We start from the raw sequence: 23,094 nt of genomic DNA, 5'->3' as shown, positions 1-23,094 counted from the left end.
ATGTAGATAAGGCAGAGAGAGGGTTTGATATGTAATAAAAGGTGGGCTCTGTGCTGCCTGTTTAAGCCCCTTAAGCCTGATAAATGATGAGCGACAGAGGCGCAGCAAGAGGGTCACCGCTATTAACTCCTCGCTTTCCCGGCCTCCACTTAAACTTCTCTCAATTACATGTGGTAATGTGGCTGGATACGGGCCTTATAGGCTTGCACCCGTTCAATCTGAGTGAAATAAAAGAGCAAATCACACACACACACACACGGCGCCTTCTGTGAGTGCAGGTGTAGGTTGTCCCTGTAAAAAGCCACATGTTAAAGGAGGAGGAGGGGGGGGGGGGATTACAGTGTGTGGCGCTGCTAACACATGCACACCAGGTATTCTGGGACAAACACCCGATGCAAGCTCATTAAATCAGCATTTGGTGTATCCGAGCAGGCGTTAACGACGGGCTCTAATCTCAGTGGTGACCTGTTCTAACTGTGTCACTGGAGCCGAGCAGAGCTGCAGAGCTGCAGAGCCTGCACGTACACGCGCGCACACGATGCTGACTTTATTATTTATTTACTTGTTAAATTAGCTCTTTATTTATTTGTATTATTATTTTTATTAGTAGTGGTGGTACGTGTCGTATTTTTACACGAAAGAAAAAAAACCCTCAAAATTTCGTTTGGGAATTCAAATTTTAGCATTTTATGGAAGACTCGTTTATACGCATATAACATAGTTTATCATCTCGGTAATTATATATATTTTTTGAAAATCCATTATTTTTCCTAATCCCGAAAAAACGAAAACGAAAAAAAAAAAATCCTCTCCGCTTGTGTAATAGTTTGATTTGTGCATTCTTGTATTTTTACATGTAACTGTAGTGTAACAGCTGATAATAAACGTTATTGTGATTGTATAAGGAGTGTAATTTTAATGTAGAACGAGGCATTAGTGTAAAGTATTTTTTTTTTTTTTTTTTTTTTTTTTTTTAAATAGACACGCTTTAAACCGTTTGTTGGGTTTTAAATTAAATTATAATCCATAATAAAAAAAAATCAAAGTGAAACTTGTTCTCCAAAGTAAAGACTGGGACTCATTAAGGCCATATTTATTTTGATTCTGTGACGCGCACTTGTGGCAGCATGAACTGTAAAATCGAATTTATGGTCCAATAATTGCCAGAAAACAATAATAATAATACTATTTAAAAAAATCACGGGCCTTTTGATCTTAATTCCAAACCCAGATTTTGTTGTCACGAGTGCGTGTTTTCTATTTAATTGATGGTGTTTTTTTGTTTTTACTTTCTTGTGAGGCCTTCACTCGTTTGTTTCTTTAAGCCTACGGCAGCTTTGAGACTGAGTCTGTGGCCGCCAGGTGTCGCTAGAGGGCCGCACATTTCCCACTGAGCCTATGAAGGAAGATAGCTACAGTTACTTTCCTCTCTCTCTCTCTCTCTCTCTCTCTCTCTCTCTCTCTCTCTCTCTCTCTCTCTCTCTCTCTCTCTCTCTCTCTCCATCGCTCTCTGAGTGTCACTCTCTCTCTACCCCCTCCTCTCCCTTTACTAACCCTCTGACACCAGACTCTGAGAATCGGTGGAGGGGAAAATGAGGCTTTGGAGCTGAAGAATTTACAGTTAGTCGCGAAACTTTTACAAGTATTTGAGTTGCTCACTCCACTTTCTGAAAGCCCTATCGTCACATTTCAGTGCGGGGTCAGGCAGAGTTCAGAGGCAGCACTGGGTTTGAGAGGAAGAACACAGATGACCCAGATTATTAGGGTTATATTATGAATAAAAACGCATGAAATATTATGTATTTAAGTATTAAATTGTCATTATTTTCCAGTTGGAGACCATTATCACTTTATTATTGAGCGAAAAAAAAGCAAGTACGTTTGTTTTTATAACATTTGAAAATGGAAAGGCTGCAAGTTTTACTTTTTAAATGAGTATTGTTATTATTATTGTATTTGTGAGTTCTCCTGCCTCAGCAGCAGCAGTCAGCCTGCAGTGATCCAGTCTTATCTCAGCGTCTCTATGCATTAGCTCTGCTCATTTACATAATCTCAAACACTGGAGAGAGGGCCAACAGGAGAACAAAGTTACAAACAAGATTAGGGGCGATTTTATTTGTTCCTGCGTTTGTTTTCCTCCAGGAGAGTGTTTAAGGTCACTAAGAGGATTTCATATCGCTGATCTTTTCTTCTTCTTTTTTTGAGCGTAATTAAATCAACAGTGTGTTTCTCTCCATATTTAGCAACAGGCTCTTAGGTGTGTGTGTGTGTGTGTGTGTGTGTGTGTTGTAAGTCCTCCAAAGAGTAAACAGAGGAGTGGGGATGTTCAGTGCTGTCCTGGTGCACCTTCTTTTAGGATGTGACACGCGGTGGATCTTTATCTCTGGTGATTGTCCCACTCGTGTTTTCCTTGAAATGGATCCTTTAGCCCCCACAAATGAATCCAAACGCAGCTGCGTGGCCGTGCGTGCACGTCCCCACTACACGGACACCGAGAGCTTTCACCCTCAGGTGACCTGAATCTGACACCACGAGATGAAACGTTACCTTCCGCTAATGTCGTCCACTGATTTATTTAATTTATTTGTTTTTAATTTCACGCCCTTAACGGTTGGTGTTTGCACTCCACGGTGTGAAAAACCACTTGTAGAAAATGTAGTTAAAAAGTGTAACAGCCCATGGTGGGGGTGTCCTCCTCGGAATGATCTGGCTTGTAAACGCGGTCAGGTTATAAGCAGGGGAGTTTAAGTTGGCACAGGTCTTGTTTATGGGGGAGAAATTAATTTTAATTAACCACTGAGTGAATGATGATTAAAATGAAATTAGAAAATGAAATACCGACGTGTGTAATGTCGCATCAAAAGCTGATTATAAGCGAAATTAACCTATTTCGCAGCCTAAATATTGTTAATTACGATGTCCCATGTTTATGGCGCCCATTAATTACTCAAATAAATAGTTCTCAAAAAGAAAGGGGTTTAACATTTCACGTCGGCGCTGGAAGTTTCATGCGGGGAAAGCTCGTGTGTCTGTGGAGCCGTGCATTGGACACGCGTAATTAGCCTCTGCTATTTTCACACGCTCTTCGGGTGTTTGCATCACTCTCCTCGGGGGCAAACCACATATTTCTGCAATAAATACTCAGAAAATGACGTCGAAGACCTGGAAGTCGAGCGGAATCGATTTTTTAAAAAATGCACTCGAGTGTTTTAGGATATTGTGCGTTAGAGGAGATTAAACGCGCATATGTAAATCCATGTATTGAGGCTGCATTTCTTCTCCTGATGCTCCAAACTTCCCTTATACGCCGTGAAAGGACGCGCGTAAAACCGTAGACATGATAAGGTTTGTGCTACTTACCATGGATGTCCAGAAGAGGAGGAGTAGGAGGAGGAAAAAACAACGTAAACCATAGTTTTTAAGCTAATTGAAAGATTTAAAAAAAGTCGGTCTCCAGCAGCAGAGTGTGCAGGCTGGACGTGTTTAGAGAAAAGTAGCAGAGGACTTGGAGACGCTGAGCGCCTTCGCTCTGTGCGCACAGCTCTGCAGCTCCTTCCCGGGGTTATTACACGTTGAAATGTCCACACAGCCGTTTGTCAAAGCCTGCAGTGCTGCACTTCCCACCCCCCCTTTATGCCAACAAACATAGCAGTTGTCACGCTTTCATTTATTAACTCTTTTAAATATATCTATCTATATCTCTATATGTAAATGTATATCCTGCTATTTCTGTAATCGAGTCCGAGGAGCAACTCTGCCTGCTGTTTTGTTTGTTGGGAGATTTTATTGACCCCTCCACAACAGTAGCCACAGCCCCGTCTCCCCCGAGCGTGTGTCTACTTTAATCCTAACCCGTGAATAATTAATTTCCACCATCAAAAATGTCACGGAGCCATAAATGGAGCCTTTATGTGTGAACCTATCAATACAGCCATGATGCCGTATTAGCATTGATGGAGCTAAATATTAAAGGGGATAGATGGCCTGCTTCTGTTTGGTGCGTTAAAGTGCTCCACACTCCAAAAGGAGCTGCACAGCAATCGATGGCCGCAGCGTTGCTCCTCCTCTAAACTTCAATCTCCCTCACATGATTGATGATCTTGGGGAGCTTTGATAATTGACTACACTGAGGTAAGGCACAGATTTCTATCAAGACACGGGATTGGACGAAAGAGAAACATAAAGAATTACTTTCTCCACTTTTTCCCCTCTTTCTCCCTCTTGGAAAAGTTCATTCAGTGCTTACAGGGGTGGCTAAGACGACCAGAGCAATAATTAGGTGTAACATTAGGAGGCATTACTGACATATAACCACATCATAAGTAAGCATCATATGAAACTCAGCATTCATAAGCTGTCATTGTTGTGTAAATAGACGCTATAGTGTTTCTTTACCGTAAAAATTGAAAAAAATAAACAATATTTTATTATTAATGTTGCACTTTTGTCGTGCGTAAAAGTGTGTCTGCGCGGTGCGTAATTCCGCTTTAAAATGCTCTAAATCCTTGTTGATGCAGTTCAGTGAGTGTTGTGTCAGTGTTTAACTCTCAGCAGTTGCAGCTTTAGTGTCCGCGTTGGTTTGAAAAAAAAAGAGAAAAAAAAGAAAGAGAACCCTCCTCATTCACAGCCTTCTCTGCTTTTCTTTAGGTTTCCTCTCGGCGAAAGGGAATTGGGTGGGAGTTGGAGCTGTGTTGGTTTGGCTTTTTACCCCCAGTGTGGAGTTGAAGCCGTCCCTGTGCCTCGCATACACTCTGCATATCACAAGATTTGGTCTCTCCTCTCTCTTCACTCTCTTCACTGGAGCTGCTGTAGGACTGGCTATGGCCACCGCTACTTCCGGGATCCGTCATTTCATTCGCCCACCGCTCAGCGCTGCGAACTGACTCTGTTTCTATAAGCAAGCTAGCAGCCAACCTGCCAACACTCGCTGACACTCACTCATCTCAGTCTCGCCAGATAGACGAAATACCTACGGGGGAGAGAAGGCACAGATCTGAGTCGCAATCTCTTAATTTCTCCTGCTTTTTTTGCTCTTTTTTCTTCTTCTGCAGAGATAATAAAACAAGATAGCGATCTGGAAGCATTAAAGGAGACACGGACTTGCGGGATGAAAACGGACTAAAAAGATTCGTCCTTCTCTTGAACATCATCACCAACCGTCATTCATTCATTACCTTGACAACCTCTGGCTTTGATTGACAGCCGGAGTGGCAAAAAGCCATGAGACACGACAGTTTAGTTACATGCAGGTTGTTGATGGGCCGATTTTAACCTTCACTTTGGCGCATTTTTTTCCCTTTTCTCCGTGGAAAGAGGGGAAAACAAGAGAAATTGCAAAACTCCCTGATGCTACGGTTTCAACTGAACCACACTGGCGAATAGGAGAATTCGCAAAGTTGGTTGAAAAACGGAATCCTGCCTCTAAATCACTTTCTAACCGGGACTGGGATATTAAATATACGACAGATTCAGGAGTTTATTGGAGCGCAGCCTGATGGCGCAAAGGGTAGGTTTTAAATCTCCTACACTTACCTGTTCTAAACTACTGTAGGGAGGCCCTCGTATCGCTAACATCTTGACTAAGTATTCATATCAAAGGCGCTATATTTGACATTTTTGCAGCGCCTTTGCTCCTCAGGCAGAGTGACAGCCTCTCATTGAGTGCACAGCTCTTTCACAGCAGACTCCAAACTCACTCGCTCTCTCCACACTCACCAAAACTCTCTGTCGGGGGAAGCGTCCACAACTTAGAATGTTTTTGGTAACGACAAAAACATTTTAATACACAGACAAACATAGGCTACGTGCTGCTTCTCTCTTCTGCCCTGCGTGGCTGCAGCGCGTTCGCTGCTTTTTTTTCTCTCTCTGTGGTTGTGTGTGTGTGAGAGAGAGAAACGGCACGCTCCGTGTACTTTTCACATTTGACTAAAAAAAAAAGAAAGACAGAGAAATTAAGATTAAAATCAGAAAATAGGACAACGTAACAGGACGGTCCGCTGACATGTGCTCTCCTTTCTATCCCCAGTACGATGAGCTGGGCCACTACGGTGGGATGGACGGAGTCCCGGCGTCGATGTACGGGGACCCGCATGCGCCCCGGCCGCTTCCCCAGGTCCACCACCTGAACCACGGACCGCCGCTGCACGCCAGCCAGCACTACGGAGCCCACGCTCCGCATCCGAACGTAATGCCCACGAGCATGGGCTCGGCTGTCAACGACGTTTTAAAGAGGGATAAAGATCAAATTTATGGGTAAGGTCTGCACCAAGCAAACGTATCCGCCTGCATATTTGACTTTTTATTTAGATTTTTTTTTTCCTGACTTTTATGCAACTTTGTTGTCTCGCAGTTTTCCCCTTCCCACGCGCCACCAAATTCAAACAGTGTTTTTGTAACAGGATTGACCGCAATCTTGGAGCTCTATTGTTGGTCAGGGGAGTTTTGTTGATGTGTAATTTTATACGCGTTGTTAGAAGGCATCGTCAAGGCTGCAGTGAGTAAGAGTTAAGCCTCGAGCTCGAAATACAAGCTATAAAATAATATGGAAGCTGCAGCCTGGGCTTCAGAGTCACACACTGTACCGTGGAAGAGCTGTAAAATAAAACACCACCTTATTAAAGTTCGCAGTAATATCACAGACTTAGTATTATTTATAAGACCTTAAATAGTAACGTTGTTGATATACGTGCACAAACTTTTTTTTTTAAATCACAACATATTCTCTTACGCACACTCACACACACTCATTATTCTTAAATAACAACAAAAATAATGTATATATTTAAATTTAACAATTGGACACAGAGAGTGCTATAATCCACAGTGGGGTTAGTATAATCTGGCGTGTAGCACAGTTAATCCACTCCACGTCTTTGACTCACACTGTCATTGGAGTATAAATAATCTTATTTGTATACAAGTTAATTTATTCAAAGAATGGCACAAACACATTTGAGTGAAGTTAAATTTGTATTTTTTTAAAGAGTGTGATTTAGTTTTAAAAATGATGTTATTGTCTGTTAGCTGTTGTTGTTGAGTTTAATATTTTATTAACATTCGCGTCAAAGTCAAAACTATTGTCTCCTTAAGGAAGAAATATAGAAATCTGAAATGTGCTCTGATAAATTTTTATTTTTTATTTTTTTCCAAATTGCACAATTCCTGTAAAATCTGAACACTCGCTGCTTTTGTGTGCGTCCGGATGATTTTAGTGGAGTTTTGTTGGCTTCTCTAAACCGTTTATAGTCTGCACTGTAAGAAATGTCAGTGGATTATTTATTAATCTCCCACGGAAAATAGATTATTCCTTTTTTTTAATAATTATAATAATATTTTTAAACGCGTATTTTATTTCCTTTTCTTTCCCTTAATTTATATCAGTTTGTAAAAAAAAAATCGTTAATGCATTCATACACTTTTATTATTGTTGTTGATGTCTAGCTCGTGTAAAGAAGCGACACACATTGTGTTTCAAAAATAACAATAATAATAATAAAAAAACAACGTTAAACCCTGTGATATTTAGTTTTTATGCTGTGGGAAAATGCAGATTGTGTTTGAGGATTGAGACTCATATTACGCATATTACGCAGGGACATTTCTTGCAGTGGGCTGGTGAAGCCGGTTGTTGCCGCTTGTGCTCAGGCTTGTGTTTTCCCCTCCTTGCAGTCACCCTTTATTCCCACTGCTCGCGCTGGTTTTTGAGAAGTGCGAGCTGGCGACGTGTACTCCGAGGGAGCCCGGCGTAGCAGGCGGAGACGTCTGCTCCTCAGACTCCTTCAATGAGGACATTGCAGTCTTTGCCAAACAGGTCAATTTTTATATATTTAAAAAAAAAAAATGTTTTGGGTGCTGTGTGGCTGCGTCATGGCTCATTGTTTTTTTTTATTCCCTACCTGCTTTACATCAAAAAATATTATTATCTTGTGCAAAAATTAAAGTTGTAACACACATTTTAATTCACAATTAACGCTCATAACTCGGTGTGCTGTTGCAGGTCCGTGCAGAAAAACCTTTATTTTCATCAAATCCAGAGTTGGACAATTTGGTAAGCAGCACACTTTGACCTCTGCCTCCTTTCTCCTTCCTCTCTCTCTCCTCTCTCTCTCTGTGCTCTTTGCCTCTCAATAACCGCCGCCCTCGCTGCGGTCGCTCCCTGCCTTGTGTTTTTTTGGGGGGGATTTTTAGTCTGGAGTGTCCGCAGCATCACACAGTCAATGAGTGAACATATGATTTAAACTTCCGCGCAGATGTCAGATCAGTTTTGAAGTGAAGCTGTGTGTGACCACACTGGCCGCTGTCATTGTTCACGCTTCCCTTCATGACTGACCCAGCTGACCATGCGCGGTGTAGTCACTTAGTTGCCTGTGAGATGCAGAATTCTTCTTTGAAAAAAAAAAAAAAAATTATATTAATGCATGTTTTTTTTTTAAATAAAATAAATAAATATAAAATATTAATTGTGCTTATTGTCTTTACTTTCAGATGATACAAGCCATACAAGTATTGCGGTTTCACCTCTTGGAATTAGAAAAGGTAAATATAAATAATCCCTGTGACCCATAATGCACTTGCTGTTGTTGGAGATTAGGAGTAGATTTAATATCCAGTGATTATTGACACTTATTTAAAAATAACCCGGCGTGCATAGTTTCACGTTTTTCATTTTCATAAAATATGCTGTTTTATTTAGCCAACTATTTGTGCAGCTGAAGTGAATATTGATCAGCGACGCTGGAGCCTCTTTGCTCGCGTTGCACATTGTTATCGATCCGCAGATTTGGTTTCAGCTGCTCATTATTTCGCCAGTTTAGCGGCATGTTCCTCTTTCTGTCGCTCAACTTGTTGCTCGGCGTCTCCTGAGAATAATAAGCTCTGCAACAATTTCACTATTGTTTCCTTTCGCCGCCGATAATGTCTCTTAATTGGAGTTATTCTTGGACTGTGTAGCTGAGGCAGCCCCCCTCCCCATCCTGAGGACTAATGTTTGTTTCCTTGCCCCCCTTTTTTTTCCAAAGGTGCACGAGCTCTGTGACAATTTTTGCCACCGGTACATCAGCTGTTTGAAAGGAAAAATGCCAATAGATCTAGTAATTGACGAACGGGATGGCAGCTCAAAGTCAGATCACGAGGAACTCTCAGGATCATCGACTAACCTTGCAGATCACGTGAGTACCACAACCTTTGTTGTATTCAGTGTGTGTGTGTGTGTGTGTGTGTGATAGACGGCACCTGAGTGGACTATAACTTTAAAAGTCAATGCACACGAGCAGCAGAGTGTTTCAGAAAACAATCAGATTTGTTTGATGTGTCTCATATTGCAAACTTTAGCGCCACTTGGCCTCCGCTCAGCGCGTGACCCCGCTGTGCCATTAGTAAATAGAGCGTGCTCTTGTTCTGCAGAGGGGAAGAAAAAAAAAAAAAGTCTGTGGATCGATGGTCTGAGGTCAAAAGCTAGATGTGATACAATGGACTGAGTTATTGTTTTAGTCTTTTGATTAGGGGCGGACATGTGTGCATATTGTGCTCGTGCTTGCTTTCCCGTGTGTGTGTGTGTGTGCGTGCGTGCGTAAAATGCTGTCGCGTATTATGGAGAGTTTTGGGAGGGGAGGGGAAAAAACGCGAGGCAATTATCTGTTACGCAGGTTTAACGTTAAAGCAGGGTATCAGCGCTAAGCTGTAGCTTTAGGCCAATATTTAAAAAAGAAAGGGGTTCTTATATTTGGAGGCTGTGCACGCGGGAGCTGGATATGGCCCGCGCGTAAAGCTGTGGATTTCGCTGCAGAGGTGGAGAGAAAGTGGTCGCGTATATTGAAATAGATCTCAGAGCTAAAGGCTTACCATCAATGTCAAGTTCACAAGGCATATGATGGTTCGTCTGGAGGCCCCCATACACTGCTGTTGATGTTAATGTGTTTAATTGTTTCGTATTGATCGCCCTGTGGTTTGCTCTGCAGTGGCTCGCTCTTCTCCTCTGCTCCCCCATTTTATGGCTGGAGGCTCCATAATGCTGAATTCAATTATATGCACCTGAAGTATAGGGGCTTTAAATTTGAAGATCGATTCCTTTGGTTTAAATCGAGCATTTTCGGTATAATAAACACAGACTCTTCTCAGTATATAGACTCAGCTGACAGTGTGTTATTGAGTTGATGGATGTGAATTATTGCGTCGTGCCAGCACCTGACGAAGTTGATGTTTGGAGCGCCTATCGCGACAGTGGCTAGTTAATATCTGTGCAGCACAAGGCCAAGCCTATTAGGAGTTAAAGCAGATTTAAGTGTTATGCAGAGTCACTGCGCTGCATCTGTTGGATCTGGCTTTAGGCCTAATAGCATTGGATTCCCCTTTGAAAGCCCGTCGCGTTTACAGAGCCACACAGCGCAGCGCTGCGCGCAAAGGTGAATTAAAACATAATGAGATCGAACACGTCGGCGTCGGTTTGAGGAACGGCAATATTGTGGCCCTCCAAACACAAGTGCAGAAATGAGGCATGCTGTTGTTTATGTTGCAGAGATTAGATAAACTAGCCTGTTTAGTTTCATGGCAGATGGCTGATACTCAAGCCAATTTCCACTGGTGTCTCCCCGCGCGCGCAGACAGCGTCAGCTTTGCCACGAGTCCACTTGTGGGGAATATTTTTGATAATTAGAAAATTAGATATGCCAATAAAGCGAATCAGGAGCAGCAATAAACAAAGAGGGGCTGCGTGACAAGCCATTTGTCTTGATGTCGTTTGGACTGACCACCTCATTAGGTATTTAAGGTTTGAGGGATTTATGTCACTCCTGTGGCACCAATGAACTTTTTTATTATACAGTTCCGAACTGCTGGGCTGCATTTGACAAAAGCAGAGGAGAGAGGTTTTTTTTTCCTCTCTTTTCTTTTAGAGCAGCATGAGTCTGAGCTGAAAAATGATTTCAGCAGTGCAGGGCTGCAGTGCATTAACACACACACACACACACACACACACACACACACACACACACACACAACCCCGGCTATAGTTATTCTTTTTAATAAATAAAAGGACTGCATCTTATACAGTGTGTTAACATGTGTGCACACCCTGAATAGAAATAATATTTGCTGTTATGAAGCTAAAAACCTTACACAGTAAACAGTTGACCTCAGGAATATAAGAACATAGTTTCCATGTCTAATTAAAAAGCTCCACATGCCTCAAACATGGTTTGAATATCAAAAACAATGCAGAAAAAAATACATTTAGGCTGCATGGGGAATTCAGAGTTCACTTCTACTTGTGTTGATTTATTTATTTTATTTATTCATTTGTGTTTTCGGCTGTGTTTTATTATTCATTTCTGTCCTTGCCTCTGATTGCAGAGAGGAAGGCTGCAGCAGCAGTGTGATAGTTAGATATGCTAATTTATTTAGTTTCAGAATCTCTCACGTCCATTTTTTTCTTTGCTTTCATATGCATTTTTAATATATAGCCCCGGGCTACATCTCATTTGGCGAAAGTTGGTTTTTCTGGAGATGATGATGCTCTTCACTGTGAAGGAGGCATCCCATTGAGCTTGTTTATGTGTGTGTGTGTGTGTGTGTGTGTGTGTGTGTGTGCCCCTCCCCTCTCTCTTCTTCATACCTGACAGCAGAGCATAATAAGCTCAGTTTTATTTACACTTGAATGCAGCATTGTCTTGAGAGATGATTGGATTATGGTATGGTGAGAGAGAGATGTGGGTCCTCCTGCTGCTGACACTGTTGATTTCCCCCCCGTCTTTGCTTGCAGTGACGATCTCTCGTCCACGTTAGCCCACCCAAGGCTTCCCAACTCGTTGCCCCCTCCTCAGATCAACTCTATCCCATTTAGAAAGAACGAAAGAAAGAAAAAGATGTTGTATTACACTTGAAGGGTGGTGGGAGGATGTGTAGATTTGTTAACGGTTGGTACAGTGTGTGTGTGTGTGTGTGTGTGTGTGTTCTCAATGGTTTGCTCTCTTGTCTTTTAATTAATGAATAAAATGTCTTGTCTTTTTTCGGTGCTACATCCAATTAGGGAGCCAAACAGAATTAATGGTGTCTGAATATTATCTGTTCCAATGAATTAGCCTTTGTGTCTTCTCTTGCTTCCTCAGTCATGCTTACATATTAACGGGGGGGGGGGGGGGGGGCTTTTTCATTTCCTCTCTCTTGCATATGCAGTGTATTGGTTTTGAAATTGCCCCTGAATTTCTGTATAAATATGAATTTCTTGAGGAATTTGGAGGAGCTTTGATAGTCGCAATTTTTTTTTTTATTTAGTCAACTATTGGTCAGGTGTGATGATGTCACAAGTTTACTGTGTGTGTGTTATAACAGTGGAGTTGGATGCTTGCGTGTACTCAGCCTTCTGCCTCCCCTCTCTGCGGACGCCGAGCCTTGGGGGCCGCGCTGGCCTGATGAACCGTGGAATTTCCTCCATTCTGGAGGTGTTCTAATTCAACTAGCGTTGTGTTCTCCTCAGGGGAGCGACTATGTTTGGATCTCTCTCTCTCTCTCTCGTCTCTCTTCCGTGCAGCTTTGACTCGGGACTTGCTCTGCTCTGTTTGTTCCGTGCAGTTGTTTTGTGTTGGTGGGATGGTCTGGCCTCACATTTCCTATTTGATTAGTGCTCATCGACTGGGCCCTGTTGGCAGGCATATCTAATCATCGTTGCCGTGGCTGGAGAAAAGCTCCCTTCACTTGTTGCGTCTCTCACACTCACTCCCCTTTTCCTTTTCTGCTGTGAAGAACATGATATTTTACCACATATGCAGCTAATCGTTATACACATGATAAAGTTATTTGCGTAAAAGAATAGATGACAGTGGAATTATCTGTAATGTGACGGCTGTGTATTTATCGTTTAATATTTAGGATGTGTCATTTCTGATGTGTGCCAGACTCATGAATCACAAAAGTTGTCACATTTCTAATCTACTCTTTCTGAAGACATATTTTGCACTTGTAATGTGCCACTCACAGCTGTGTGGGTAGAAAGGGTTTGTTTGTATTTGCCCGGGCAAAAGTTTTAAAGCATCTTTTAAGGCATCCATGCATCCGTCAGTCACGTCTGCTTAAACACACAACAGTTGAATTATTAGCTGCTAAATTAAGGACTATTTATATTCAGGGATAATTGAGGGTGTTGTAAATGCTCAGTTGTTCAAAAGTGCACCTACACTTTTCTAAAGTGGCTGCATATAATTACACCTTACAAAAAAATGTGTGAGGAACCTTTCTTCTCTGTTTGTACCATGCGGCAAGATGTGTCTTGAAATGTCAGCGCGCGTTTATGATTTACGGTCGTGTGTGTGTGTTTCTGTCGTGTCAGCGGTTCTGTACGTGGATCCGTGTGTAGCTCCGTGGCTTCCTCAGCCCACCTTTTACACAGCCGCCACTACACCGACATATTTTCTTCCCTTCCCTGCAGCTTCCACAGGGGAATTTGAGGGAAATTCAATGATGCCGCTAAATCAATTTTATTTGAAATTCCTTGGGATGTAGGCAGAGTGCAAAGTGAGGGAAGTGAGATTGTGCCAGGCAGGTGTTTGTAAATGAGAAACAGGGGACGGGGGGGAGAGCAGAGGAGACGCTACAGAGTTCTCCTGTTCTCCTGTGGCCCCGGCTGCACTACAAGCTCGTCTTCAGCCCCATATTGTCTCCTGCTTTATTAATTACAACTTGTATTATCAGCCGCCAGTTGCTAACCCCAGCAAACAGAAAAGGCTGGCCCCGAGAGACCACACTGCTTTTGTATCTCTCGCTCTGTGTCCTGTTCTATTGTTTGTGTGTGTGTTGCATGTTCCTGCCTGCACATTTATTTAGGATTGCTCGCTGGCGTTCTCCTCCTCCTCCTCGTGGTAACACTGCTCTTTAACACAATTAGTGAAGAGCATGGAGTGAACCACGTTTGACTCCTAATTATGTCCAGCTTTAGGGAATAGTTACATGGACTTGAGGCCTGTATTTCTCTCTTTTGATTCTTTTTCTTAATGTTTTATCAAGGAGTTTTTGTGTAGGTTGAAGAAGCTTGTTTTTTTTTTCTTTCTGTTTTTACAACTTGTTTGAACTTCATCATCCCCATGGGGATTGTGACAAAATGGTTGTTGTGTGTTTGTGTTTGTTGCAGTGCAGTGTCTGATGATGCACCCTCTGTAGCTCGCTAAATTATTCATGGGGCAGGAAAGGCTGTTGCTTTTGTCGCCTTGTTGAGCGCGGAAAGTTAACGCTGCTGTTGTTGTTATTGTTGTGATATTTGTTGCATTGTTCCGCAGACAGGTTTATGAATGAGATGTGAGTTGCGGGTATTAAAAGAGTAGTAGTGTGGTGAGCTCCATTAACGTTATCCGTTGTGTGTGCAGTCCTGCTTTACACTGCTATGATATCAGGTCATATAAAGTGCTGCGGTCTGCTTTTTGCCCTATAGGAACCAAACTAACAAAGCTGTATCTATATTCCTGGATACCGGCCCATTAAACCCACAGGGTAGCAAATCACAGCAAAATATCATTCCCTTTAACACCATTAGCTGGGGGTGTCTTTGAATTTAATTTAGTGCCAGCGCCATTAAAAATGACACATTACTCTGCAATGATAGCTAAATTAAGTCCTATCGATTCAGCAGTTGCATTAAAGTCATGCTGTGGCCATATCTGGCAAGTGTTAGAGACGGAACCAGAGAGCAGCGAGCATAGCTTTTCAGGTCTGTTTCGCGACTCGCTTGGCAGTGGGTGTCGAGCTGCAAGGAAGCAGAACCCAGTCATTTTCTTCTCTTGGAACAACAACAGACTGAGAGACCAGCTCTGGCTACTCAGGGAGTCTGGGGTTTTTTAGCTTCCCCTCTGTCTTACACATGTGAAAGACAAAATTAAAGAGTGTTTTCCCATATTATTAGAATGACATTGTGCGACACAGAACAGGGAAACTTCCCTCTCATCCCTCCTCGGAGTAAATCTCCCACCTCTGATTGCCATTCGGCGAACAGCTGACGCTGAGAGGGCCTTGAGTGGAGCGCAGGGTCTGAAGGGCCTTGTGTGTGTGTTTCTGTCTGCTGTGTTCAGCTCCGAGCCGTTTTTTAAGAAAACAGCCCTCCTTCCCCACAAAAAAACTTAGGCAGATAAAAGGGCCTGGCTCTCAGGCGTAGCAGCAGCACAGCAGAAGCAGAACAAGCAGCAGCACAACCAGCACTGCACTCGTCTTGTAGCCTCGATATCCCTGCAAACCTCCACTAGTCTCCAGGCCCTATCCTGTCTGTCGTCCTCCAGTACAACTCACTCTGACTGGGGGAAACAGAGTAGGCGTGCAGGCTCCTCTCTGGCGGGAAGCAGAGGGGAAAGAAGTTTGTCAGGATCGCTCCTGAAGTTAGGTGAAAATGGTAAAAAGACGGCCCTTTTCTGGAATACTCTGCGGCGTGTACATTTTTCTCCTGCTTTCTGATGTATATATCTGTGTTTGTGTGTGTTTGGGGAAAGGAAAAAAAACCCATAGCGGGAACTGAGAAGTGGGTTGAGGTTTGTGGGAAGCTCTGATGCAGGCCTGTGTTTGTTTGGCTTGGGCTGCGCTCATGGGGCTGCTTCTCTTGGGCCCCAGACAACGTTGGGCTAACGTTGGCCAACATTTTGTCATCATGCTCAGGTGACACGCTAAATCGGGAGGGTTTGTGTCTGTGTGCTGTGAGTGTCTTTGGGGTTAGTATTCCGACTGAGCCTGTGTGTGTTAGTGGGCATAATCGCAGAAGATGACGTGATCCGTCTGTCCGTCTATTGCCTGCACGGCGGAGGAAATTCCACCTCAAGCCTGCCTTCATGTGGCACTGATAAAGCCTTTCCTGTACAGTAGAAAATCCTGTTTGCCTGTGTGTGCACTGACAGGGCAGTGGGAAGGACCAGGAAAGAGGGGAGGATGCGAGAAAATGAGCTGTAGAAGAAAGAAAAAGCCTCCTTAAAAGCTATGAATTTTGTTTATGGACGTTTCTTTGAAGTTAGCCAGCTTAGATTTAGCACTCTTTTCAGCATGTGTTTGTATATATAAACGTGAGCGTGTGTGCATGTGTGTTTAAACTTCCTGCTCTGTTATGTCATTAGCATGTGTGCATAAGTGTAAATCTGCAGGCCTGTGTGTGTATGACAGTGTGGGTGTGTACACATTTTTGGCAGATTAGCGGGAGAATCACTGTCATATCTTATTTTCATTTCTGACACTGGTAATGATGAATGGTGCCTGTGGTGTGTTTGGACTTTTTACCTCTCTGTTTCTCACTTGACGCGGAAGTCTCAATCGGTTACGGTATAAACGAACTCCACCGGGCTCTGCCATATGTGTTTAGACGATCGCTCACAAGTGCTCTGCTCACAGCGTTCAAAAATCAAACGCCACATTAACAGCGCTGCGTTTTGCTTTCATGCATTAATGAAACACTTTGATTACACTGTTTTGACTTATTGCCAGCTGCTTTAGTGCATTCGCCTCTTTCTCTTCATCTATTATTATAGTGGCATTGTTGATTGTCTGTTCGCCTTGCCAAGAGAATGTAAGCAGGCCAAGGACCCTCGCAGTGCCTGTAGACTCATACAGATGTCACTCTCATGTTTCCAACATACTCATGTGGCCTCTCTCCTTCTCTCCCTCTCTCTCTCTCGCTGCTCTCCGTGCTCCTGGTTTGCGGTTTGGACGGGGAATGTGGATGGATGCACGGATGGATGGACCGATCCCACGCTCGCTTTCTCGCTCTCTCTCTTTTCAAAACCTCAGAACCCAGCTTCCTGGAGAGACCACGATGACGCCACCTCCACGCACTCGGCCGGCACACCGGGGCCCTCCAGTGGGGGACACGCTTCACAGAGCGGTGACAACAGCAGCGAACCAGGTAAGCCAGCACAGAAATGGGTATGCATGCACACACATGCACAAACACATAATCACACAGGAGACATTAATCATCGCGTACGAGTACAGTTGCCAATATTTCAATTTAAGCCGATTTAATGTGAAATCTACAATGAAAAGATGTCACATCTGTCTATACGTTGACACCCCAGTTCCTATTCCACATTGGATTATCCCGCTTTATGACTAACGTCCATAGTCGACACCTAAAAATGAACCTGCTTATCCACTGCTACAGTCACATGCAAATAAAGGCAGCAGCCACTGTAATGCAACAAACCTTTGGGGCTTCCAAAACAAAAAAAAATGTTGCTATTTGGAGAAACTAAACAAAAACTGGTGGTGAACTGTATATTTCTGCCTGTTCTTGATTTCATTCAAACCACATTGACTTGCTCTTGCACAACAGCCCCCTAATACTGTGTCAGCGAGCCTTGTGTCGCAGCGCACACGACCTGCCAAGCAGCAATAATGCGTTTAAAAACAAATATATTCGAATTTGTTACAGGTAGTGTGTGTGCAAGTCACAGTAATCTGCCGTGTATTGTTGTTACGGTCTGCATCAAATTTGACATGTAAATTATCAAAAGCATATGCTGTTACTGGAATTCAGCAGTGTGGCCAAAACATCAATAATATTCTGTTAGCTTGTTTATGACATAAATCAAACTCAGCTAAGAGAACAGATGACGAGCTCTTGGTCCTTCCTTTTATTGTCGTGAATGCACCAAGATCTCCTTTCACTGCAGGCACAGTGTGTGTGTGTGTGTTTGTGGGACTCTTTCTGTGTCTGTGCTTGCCCTCTGGCAGTGTCCAGGGCTTTGCATGAAATTTCATCACACCCTCTACACAAACACACACACACACACACACACACACACGCTTACACCAAATATCTTACACATATAGTGGATTGTCTCACTGTCTTTTTTTTGCCAATAAGCGATCAAAGGTATCGACAGGGATGTGATGGTTGATGGGATCTGTGGTTGGGGGCTGTTTAAATCAGCTCGTCCTCTTCAGACAGGCGCAGTAGTTGCTGCTGCTGCTTCTGGAACATTAGTGACCACAGAGCGAGGGCCTCGGCAGACCTCTGTGGTCGGTAGTGTCAGGACGAGTTGGATCACGAGCTGCTGTTGTTGTCTGGCAGGCTGAAGGATGAAAATTCTGTTGCCGAGCGATCCGCAATACAGTGTGTGTGCGGGCGTGATGAAGGAATGTTTATTCATGTGACACTGACTTGATCCTGATGATCCTGATGGGATGATTCTCCTCCTGCCAATGACAGATTTTTAAAATAAAAAAAAAAATAAAAAAAGAGCTGACTGATTGTGTGACAGAACACATAGGGAGAGATTTTGCACTCCTGCCTTTGTAATTGCACGCAGCACAATAGACGAAGAGTGCAGGAATAACAGCGAGAGAGGAGGGGAGGGTGAGAGAAAAGAAATGCACTGCCTATTGATTATCTTACACACATAAGTACAAGTGACCTGTAATCCACAGAGCACTTATCGACTGCTCTCCCCACCGTATCCAGTAACAGCCGATCGATATAGGCCAAAGACAGTTACGGTACAGCACCGCACACCGGGCCAAGATAGACTCGGACTAGATTATGAGGGCCACATCATCAGAGGCCTGACCTATTATGAACAGAGCTAAATGCTTCATATAGCAACAACAAACCCACGAAAATGGAATTAGAGCTTTAAGGAAGGATAAGGACGAGCTATTTGAAGTGTAGAGGTGAAAGAGTAGAAACAAATGAGAGAGCAGAGAGAGAGAGGGCAGCTGATTTAATGGTCTAATGAGACCGTCCTCCAGCCAGTTGTTTTGTGTGAGGCATGCTCTGACCTTTCGCTCCGCTCGGGAGCCCTGCCGCCTCATTTTTCACATTCTTGCAATTACGTTAACGCTTGAAGCGCTCGCTGACTCCTGACTCTGGCCCTTCCATTCTGACACAGACCCCCCCCCCCCTTCAAACCTCTGCACCTTTCCCTCCTCTCCTCCACGCATTAACTCGCCTCTTATCTCAATACATTTCCACATAAAATTTGCTAGTCCACACTCTGGAGTCCACGTGAAATGTGTGCTTCACTCTAGTAATGGGGTCTTTAACAGCGTGGCCCCCTGTTAAAAGGGGTGAGGATGTGGATCAGTTGAGGACAACAGAATAGACGGGAAAAAGTGAGAACAAGGAGAAGGAGAGAGAGAGAGTTTCAGCTGCCAAGAAAAACATCAACTTTCTCTCCCTGTTTTTCCCATCTTGAAAGGTGGGTCGTACATGTAACCGGTGGCTTGAAAAACATTTACCTCGGAAATTGATCCAGGAGCATCAGTGTGTGTTGAATATGTGACTCGCAGTCTGTTTCATTCCAGCGGTGAAGCCTATAACCGTCAGTGGCCAATTCAAACTGTAAAAAGAGGAAGAAAAAAAATGTGTTTCTTCCTCTGCTTTTGGCTGATGTTAGCGGGTGCACAGGAGAATAAAGCTCAATAACAGAGTTTTTATTATCTTTTTTTTTTTAAAGCACTGTATTTGTAATCATAGCAGTCTCTGAACAGAATTTACTTCCACAGTCTCTGACTGTTGTGAACCTGTGCCAAAAAAAACAAAAAAACACCAGCTCAACAAGTGCATGAATATATATATTGATCCTCCTGTGGACCAAAAAAATATTCTCAAGCAATAAACAAAGGTGAGGAACGGTCAAAGTTGTTAGAAAAGATTGCCAGTTAAGACTCTGACACATATCTAAATGGTTTCCCTCCCAATTTTTCTTTAGAATTTCCCAACCAACAAAAAAAGAAAAAAAAAAGAAAATGTGAATTATCACCCTCAGGGCAAATTCTGCACTTTCACTTCTTGACTCTTAGACAGTGACTCCCTATGTTCTGGCTAGAAAAACAAGTTCCAGTGGTTAAAGGGAGACGGTTCAGAAGGTAACACACAATCGCTTCGTTGGCTCGGCTCTCACATCATCGTCGTCATTTTGATTAACAGCCCTTTGGAACTCCTCCAAGACTTATCTGGAAACATCAGAAAACATCAGTTGCAGCGAGTTAAACTTGATGAATGTGCGTGTCGTCTTAAGATAGCTCTCATTTTTTTTTTAAAGCAGGTGTCCGTATGATGTTAAACACCGTACGTGTGATGAAATACACGGCCACGTAGCCCACACCGAGCACAGCAGAGTCAAATGCACTCAGTCATGAAATGTAAATCCCCATCAGTGATTCAGCTCTGTGTGTGCGTGCATGCTTCAACTCCAGTCCACACTTGTAATTATTAGCTATGCATGAAGACCAAATCTTCATTGACATCTTGAGTGGGCGAGCAAAAAAGGGGGCTTTCTGTACAATTGCCCCGATTCCACTGTAGATGGGAAAAAAAAGGCTCAAGAGAAGAGAGGAGGAAAGCATTTTGTACATTTTCTCAGCAATTGAACAATCCCCACACTCTGTGGATAGACAGACTCCCCAGAGAGAGACTGAGAGCGGCAGAGACGGAGCAAAAAGGGAGGAAGAGAGAGGCAGAGCCTGAGTGTTCGCCTCCAAGGGATCACGCTGCGCTTGATGGAGTTGTGGTACATTTGTGTGTGTGTGTGTGTGTGATTGTTTGTTTGTGTGTGTGGAGTGTGGTGAGCTCCCTTGGCCCTGACTGGGGCGCCCCACTCAGCAAGGTCTTTGTGGTTGAGCTCACTGCAGGGGAGTGAGAGGGGTCCAAAGCCTGTTGAATCTGGCATTTTCCTGCACTTACAGCTCATGAAGGTGCAAAGATGAAGTTCATCATCTCAGTTTAACACAAGATGGAAGCCTTGCTGTGTTTTTCTGCTAAATATTGTAGCTGTGGCGAGTGATCAGTGAGGTGTGTGTTTGCGTGCGTGCGTGCGTGCGTGCACACTTGCATGTGTGTGTGCTGGCTGGTTCTCCTCTAAGTGCCTGTTAGAGTTTAATTTAGTGTAGTAATTAAAGCTGAACACTGGCCCATAAACAACAGATAAACAATAAAGCAGACCCAAGCCCTGCTGTTTCATGGCGCTCACTCCCAGCTGTTGGAGCACTGATAATTTTTTACACACAGTGTGCCCCCACCTCGCCGCCAACACAATGCTGGAGCAACAAGGGGTGTGTGTGTGTGTTTTACACATGGGCAAGGGTATGTTTTAGTGTGCGGTGGCAAGAGGCCGAAACAAAAAAAGGCCAAAGAAACACATAAACACACAGGATGTGTCCACTTCCCCCCTCTCAAAGAAAAACACAGAGAGCCACAGTAAAGCCACCAGAAAGTGGAGTTTGCCTCTTACACCGAGTACAGTTAAAAAGCACATTCAGAGGAGTAAAACTGCACTTTAATGGTACAACTAAGCAGAAGATATACCTGGTTAATGAGAATAACAACGCAACAGTGTTTCCCAATGAGCGACTCAGCGCAATTTTAGCCTTGTCACTACATGTCAGGCCCATGTTAGTCAGGTGCCTGTTGTGAAAACAGTGCAATATGTGTCTGTCTGATGGTTTGTTGGGAAGGGGTAGGGCCACACTGTTGAAAGCTGAGAAGAGTTTGGCTGTGGAGGGGGGGAAAACACGGCATGGAGGGGATACTTTCATGATCCCATTAGCATAAGAGAGGCTAAATTATTCATGTGGAGTGCTTAATCTATAGGGAAAAGTATAGTTAATGCACATAGTTTTAAAATGGATCTCTCTCTCTCTCTCTCTCTCCCCCCTGCTTCTGCCCTAACACCAGATTCTTGCTGGATTCAGCATTCGTGGGCATTTACGGGAACGGCTGTCACTCTCCCTCGCACACACACACACACACACACACACACACACACACACACACACACACACACACACACACACACACACACACACACACACACACGCACACACACACAGACATAATATGTGTGGGCATATGAGCACCCTTGCTTAAGCGCTGCTGCACTTCAGGCAGTTTCAAGGGGCTCTGCTCTCAGGCTCATCCCCACTCTCCATAAGTCCCTCTCTCTCATCCTCTCACTCTCTTTCCATTTATTCCTCCTCTCTTTCTCCCCCCCCCCCCCACACCCCCCCCCCTTTCCTCCCTTTGCCGTCTCCCTCACACTCCTCTCCCCTCACTCACCCCTCTATGTCTTGCTCTCAGTACCGCAGACTACCTGGCCCTGGTCCAGAATGTGATTAAAGAGAATGATCAGCTCCCTCAGCTCCCTCCTTCCTTCCTCCCTTCCGCTCGCTCCCTTTCTTCCCTTTTTTCTCTCGCTCTGTCTTTCTTTTGACCCCATGTTAGTTTCCTAGAGTCTACAGATCTTCAGAGAAACAACATAAATACAGTAAAAGGATGAGACTTCCAGAAATGGTGCCATCACCACCACTCTGCCCCCTCCATTAACACCGCTATCCCTCCTATTATCGTCATCAGCTTTCCACTCCTCCTCTCTCTCTTTCTCTGGTCCCTTTGGTCCATAATCATGAACAGGCCCTCAGAGGGACTCGGCCCAGCCCAGCGTGGCCTAGCTTGCCCAGGATCTGGGTCCTACACATTAACTGGGTCAACCTAATGTGCAAACTAATGTTTGGAGAACATAGGGAAAAAATTACCCAGATTATTCTGACAGCAGCTGAGGAGAATGTCTGCTTTGCGCCATGAAGGGGAAGCATTGAGGAAACATTTTTTTTCTCCCTTCCTTTCCTTTCTTTTCTTTTCTCTCGGTCTTTCTCTGAACGGCAGATGAAGACCAGCTTATCTGGAAGGGAGCTGTGTATAATTAAAAAGAGAAAGGAAACTGTTGCAGGGACGTAATCATGACTGAACTACAGTATAGGGAGAATGATTTTTTTTCTCTCTCTCTCTCTTTGGCTGGGACCAAAAACAAAGAGCGCAGTGCTGTTGTGTCAGTTCATTATACAGTGGGTTTACACACCCATGTTCCACTGCTGATTACTCTAGTGTATGTAGTGATGAGGAGTGCACAGAGGTCTGATGTAATATGGCTAAAAGGGATTTGAGCGTGTGCGCCAAAGGGCATTTCCACGTCCATTAATGCTGCCGCTGCTGTATTTTCACAAGGATGACAGTGCTTTGGTTCTTTAAAGGAGTGTCTTCCCAGGAAATGTTCCGTCTTGTTTCGGCAGGCTCGCCTGAAGGGGGTCAGGCTTGCAGTCGCCCTTAAGAGGTGATAATCCAATTGCTCCAGTCCTCACCAGATTTGT

The 23,094-nt window shown here is 43.8% G+C and overlaps 1 protein-coding gene across 3 annotated transcripts in view; it reads left to right on the top strand.

Moving 5' to 3' along the window:
* Positions 1-5,083: 5,083 nt before the first annotated feature.
* meis2a (Meis homeobox 2a) overlaps positions 5,084-23,094 on the top strand; it is a gene marked incomplete at its 3' end in the record, with an annotated part of 70,414 nt that continues 52,403 nt past the window's right edge. For all 3 annotated transcript variants that reach the window (XM_083885961.1, XM_083885960.1, XM_083885959.1), the window contains exons 1-7: positions 5,084-5,506; positions 6,026-6,252; positions 7,669-7,810; positions 7,997-8,047; positions 8,485-8,535; positions 9,018-9,167; positions 16,738-16,852. In XM_083885961.1, the coding sequence (XP_083742087.1) occupies positions 5,495-5,506; positions 6,026-6,252; positions 7,669-7,810; positions 7,997-8,047; positions 8,485-8,535; positions 9,018-9,167; positions 16,738-16,852 (748 nt within the window). In that variant the 5' untranslated portion in view covers positions 5,084-5,494. The remainder of the gene's footprint in view (positions 5,507-6,025; positions 6,253-7,668; positions 7,811-7,996; positions 8,048-8,484; positions 8,536-9,017; positions 9,168-16,737; positions 16,853-23,094) is intronic.

Source organism: Microchirus variegatus (assembly GCF_963457635.1).
Source record: "Microchirus variegatus genome assembly, chromosome: 2".
Lineage (NCBI taxonomy): Eukaryota > Metazoa > Chordata > Actinopteri > Pleuronectiformes > Soleidae > Microchirus > Microchirus variegatus.
Note: the sequence above shows the minus strand (reverse complement) of the source record. Positions and strands in the feature narration are given on the sequence as shown.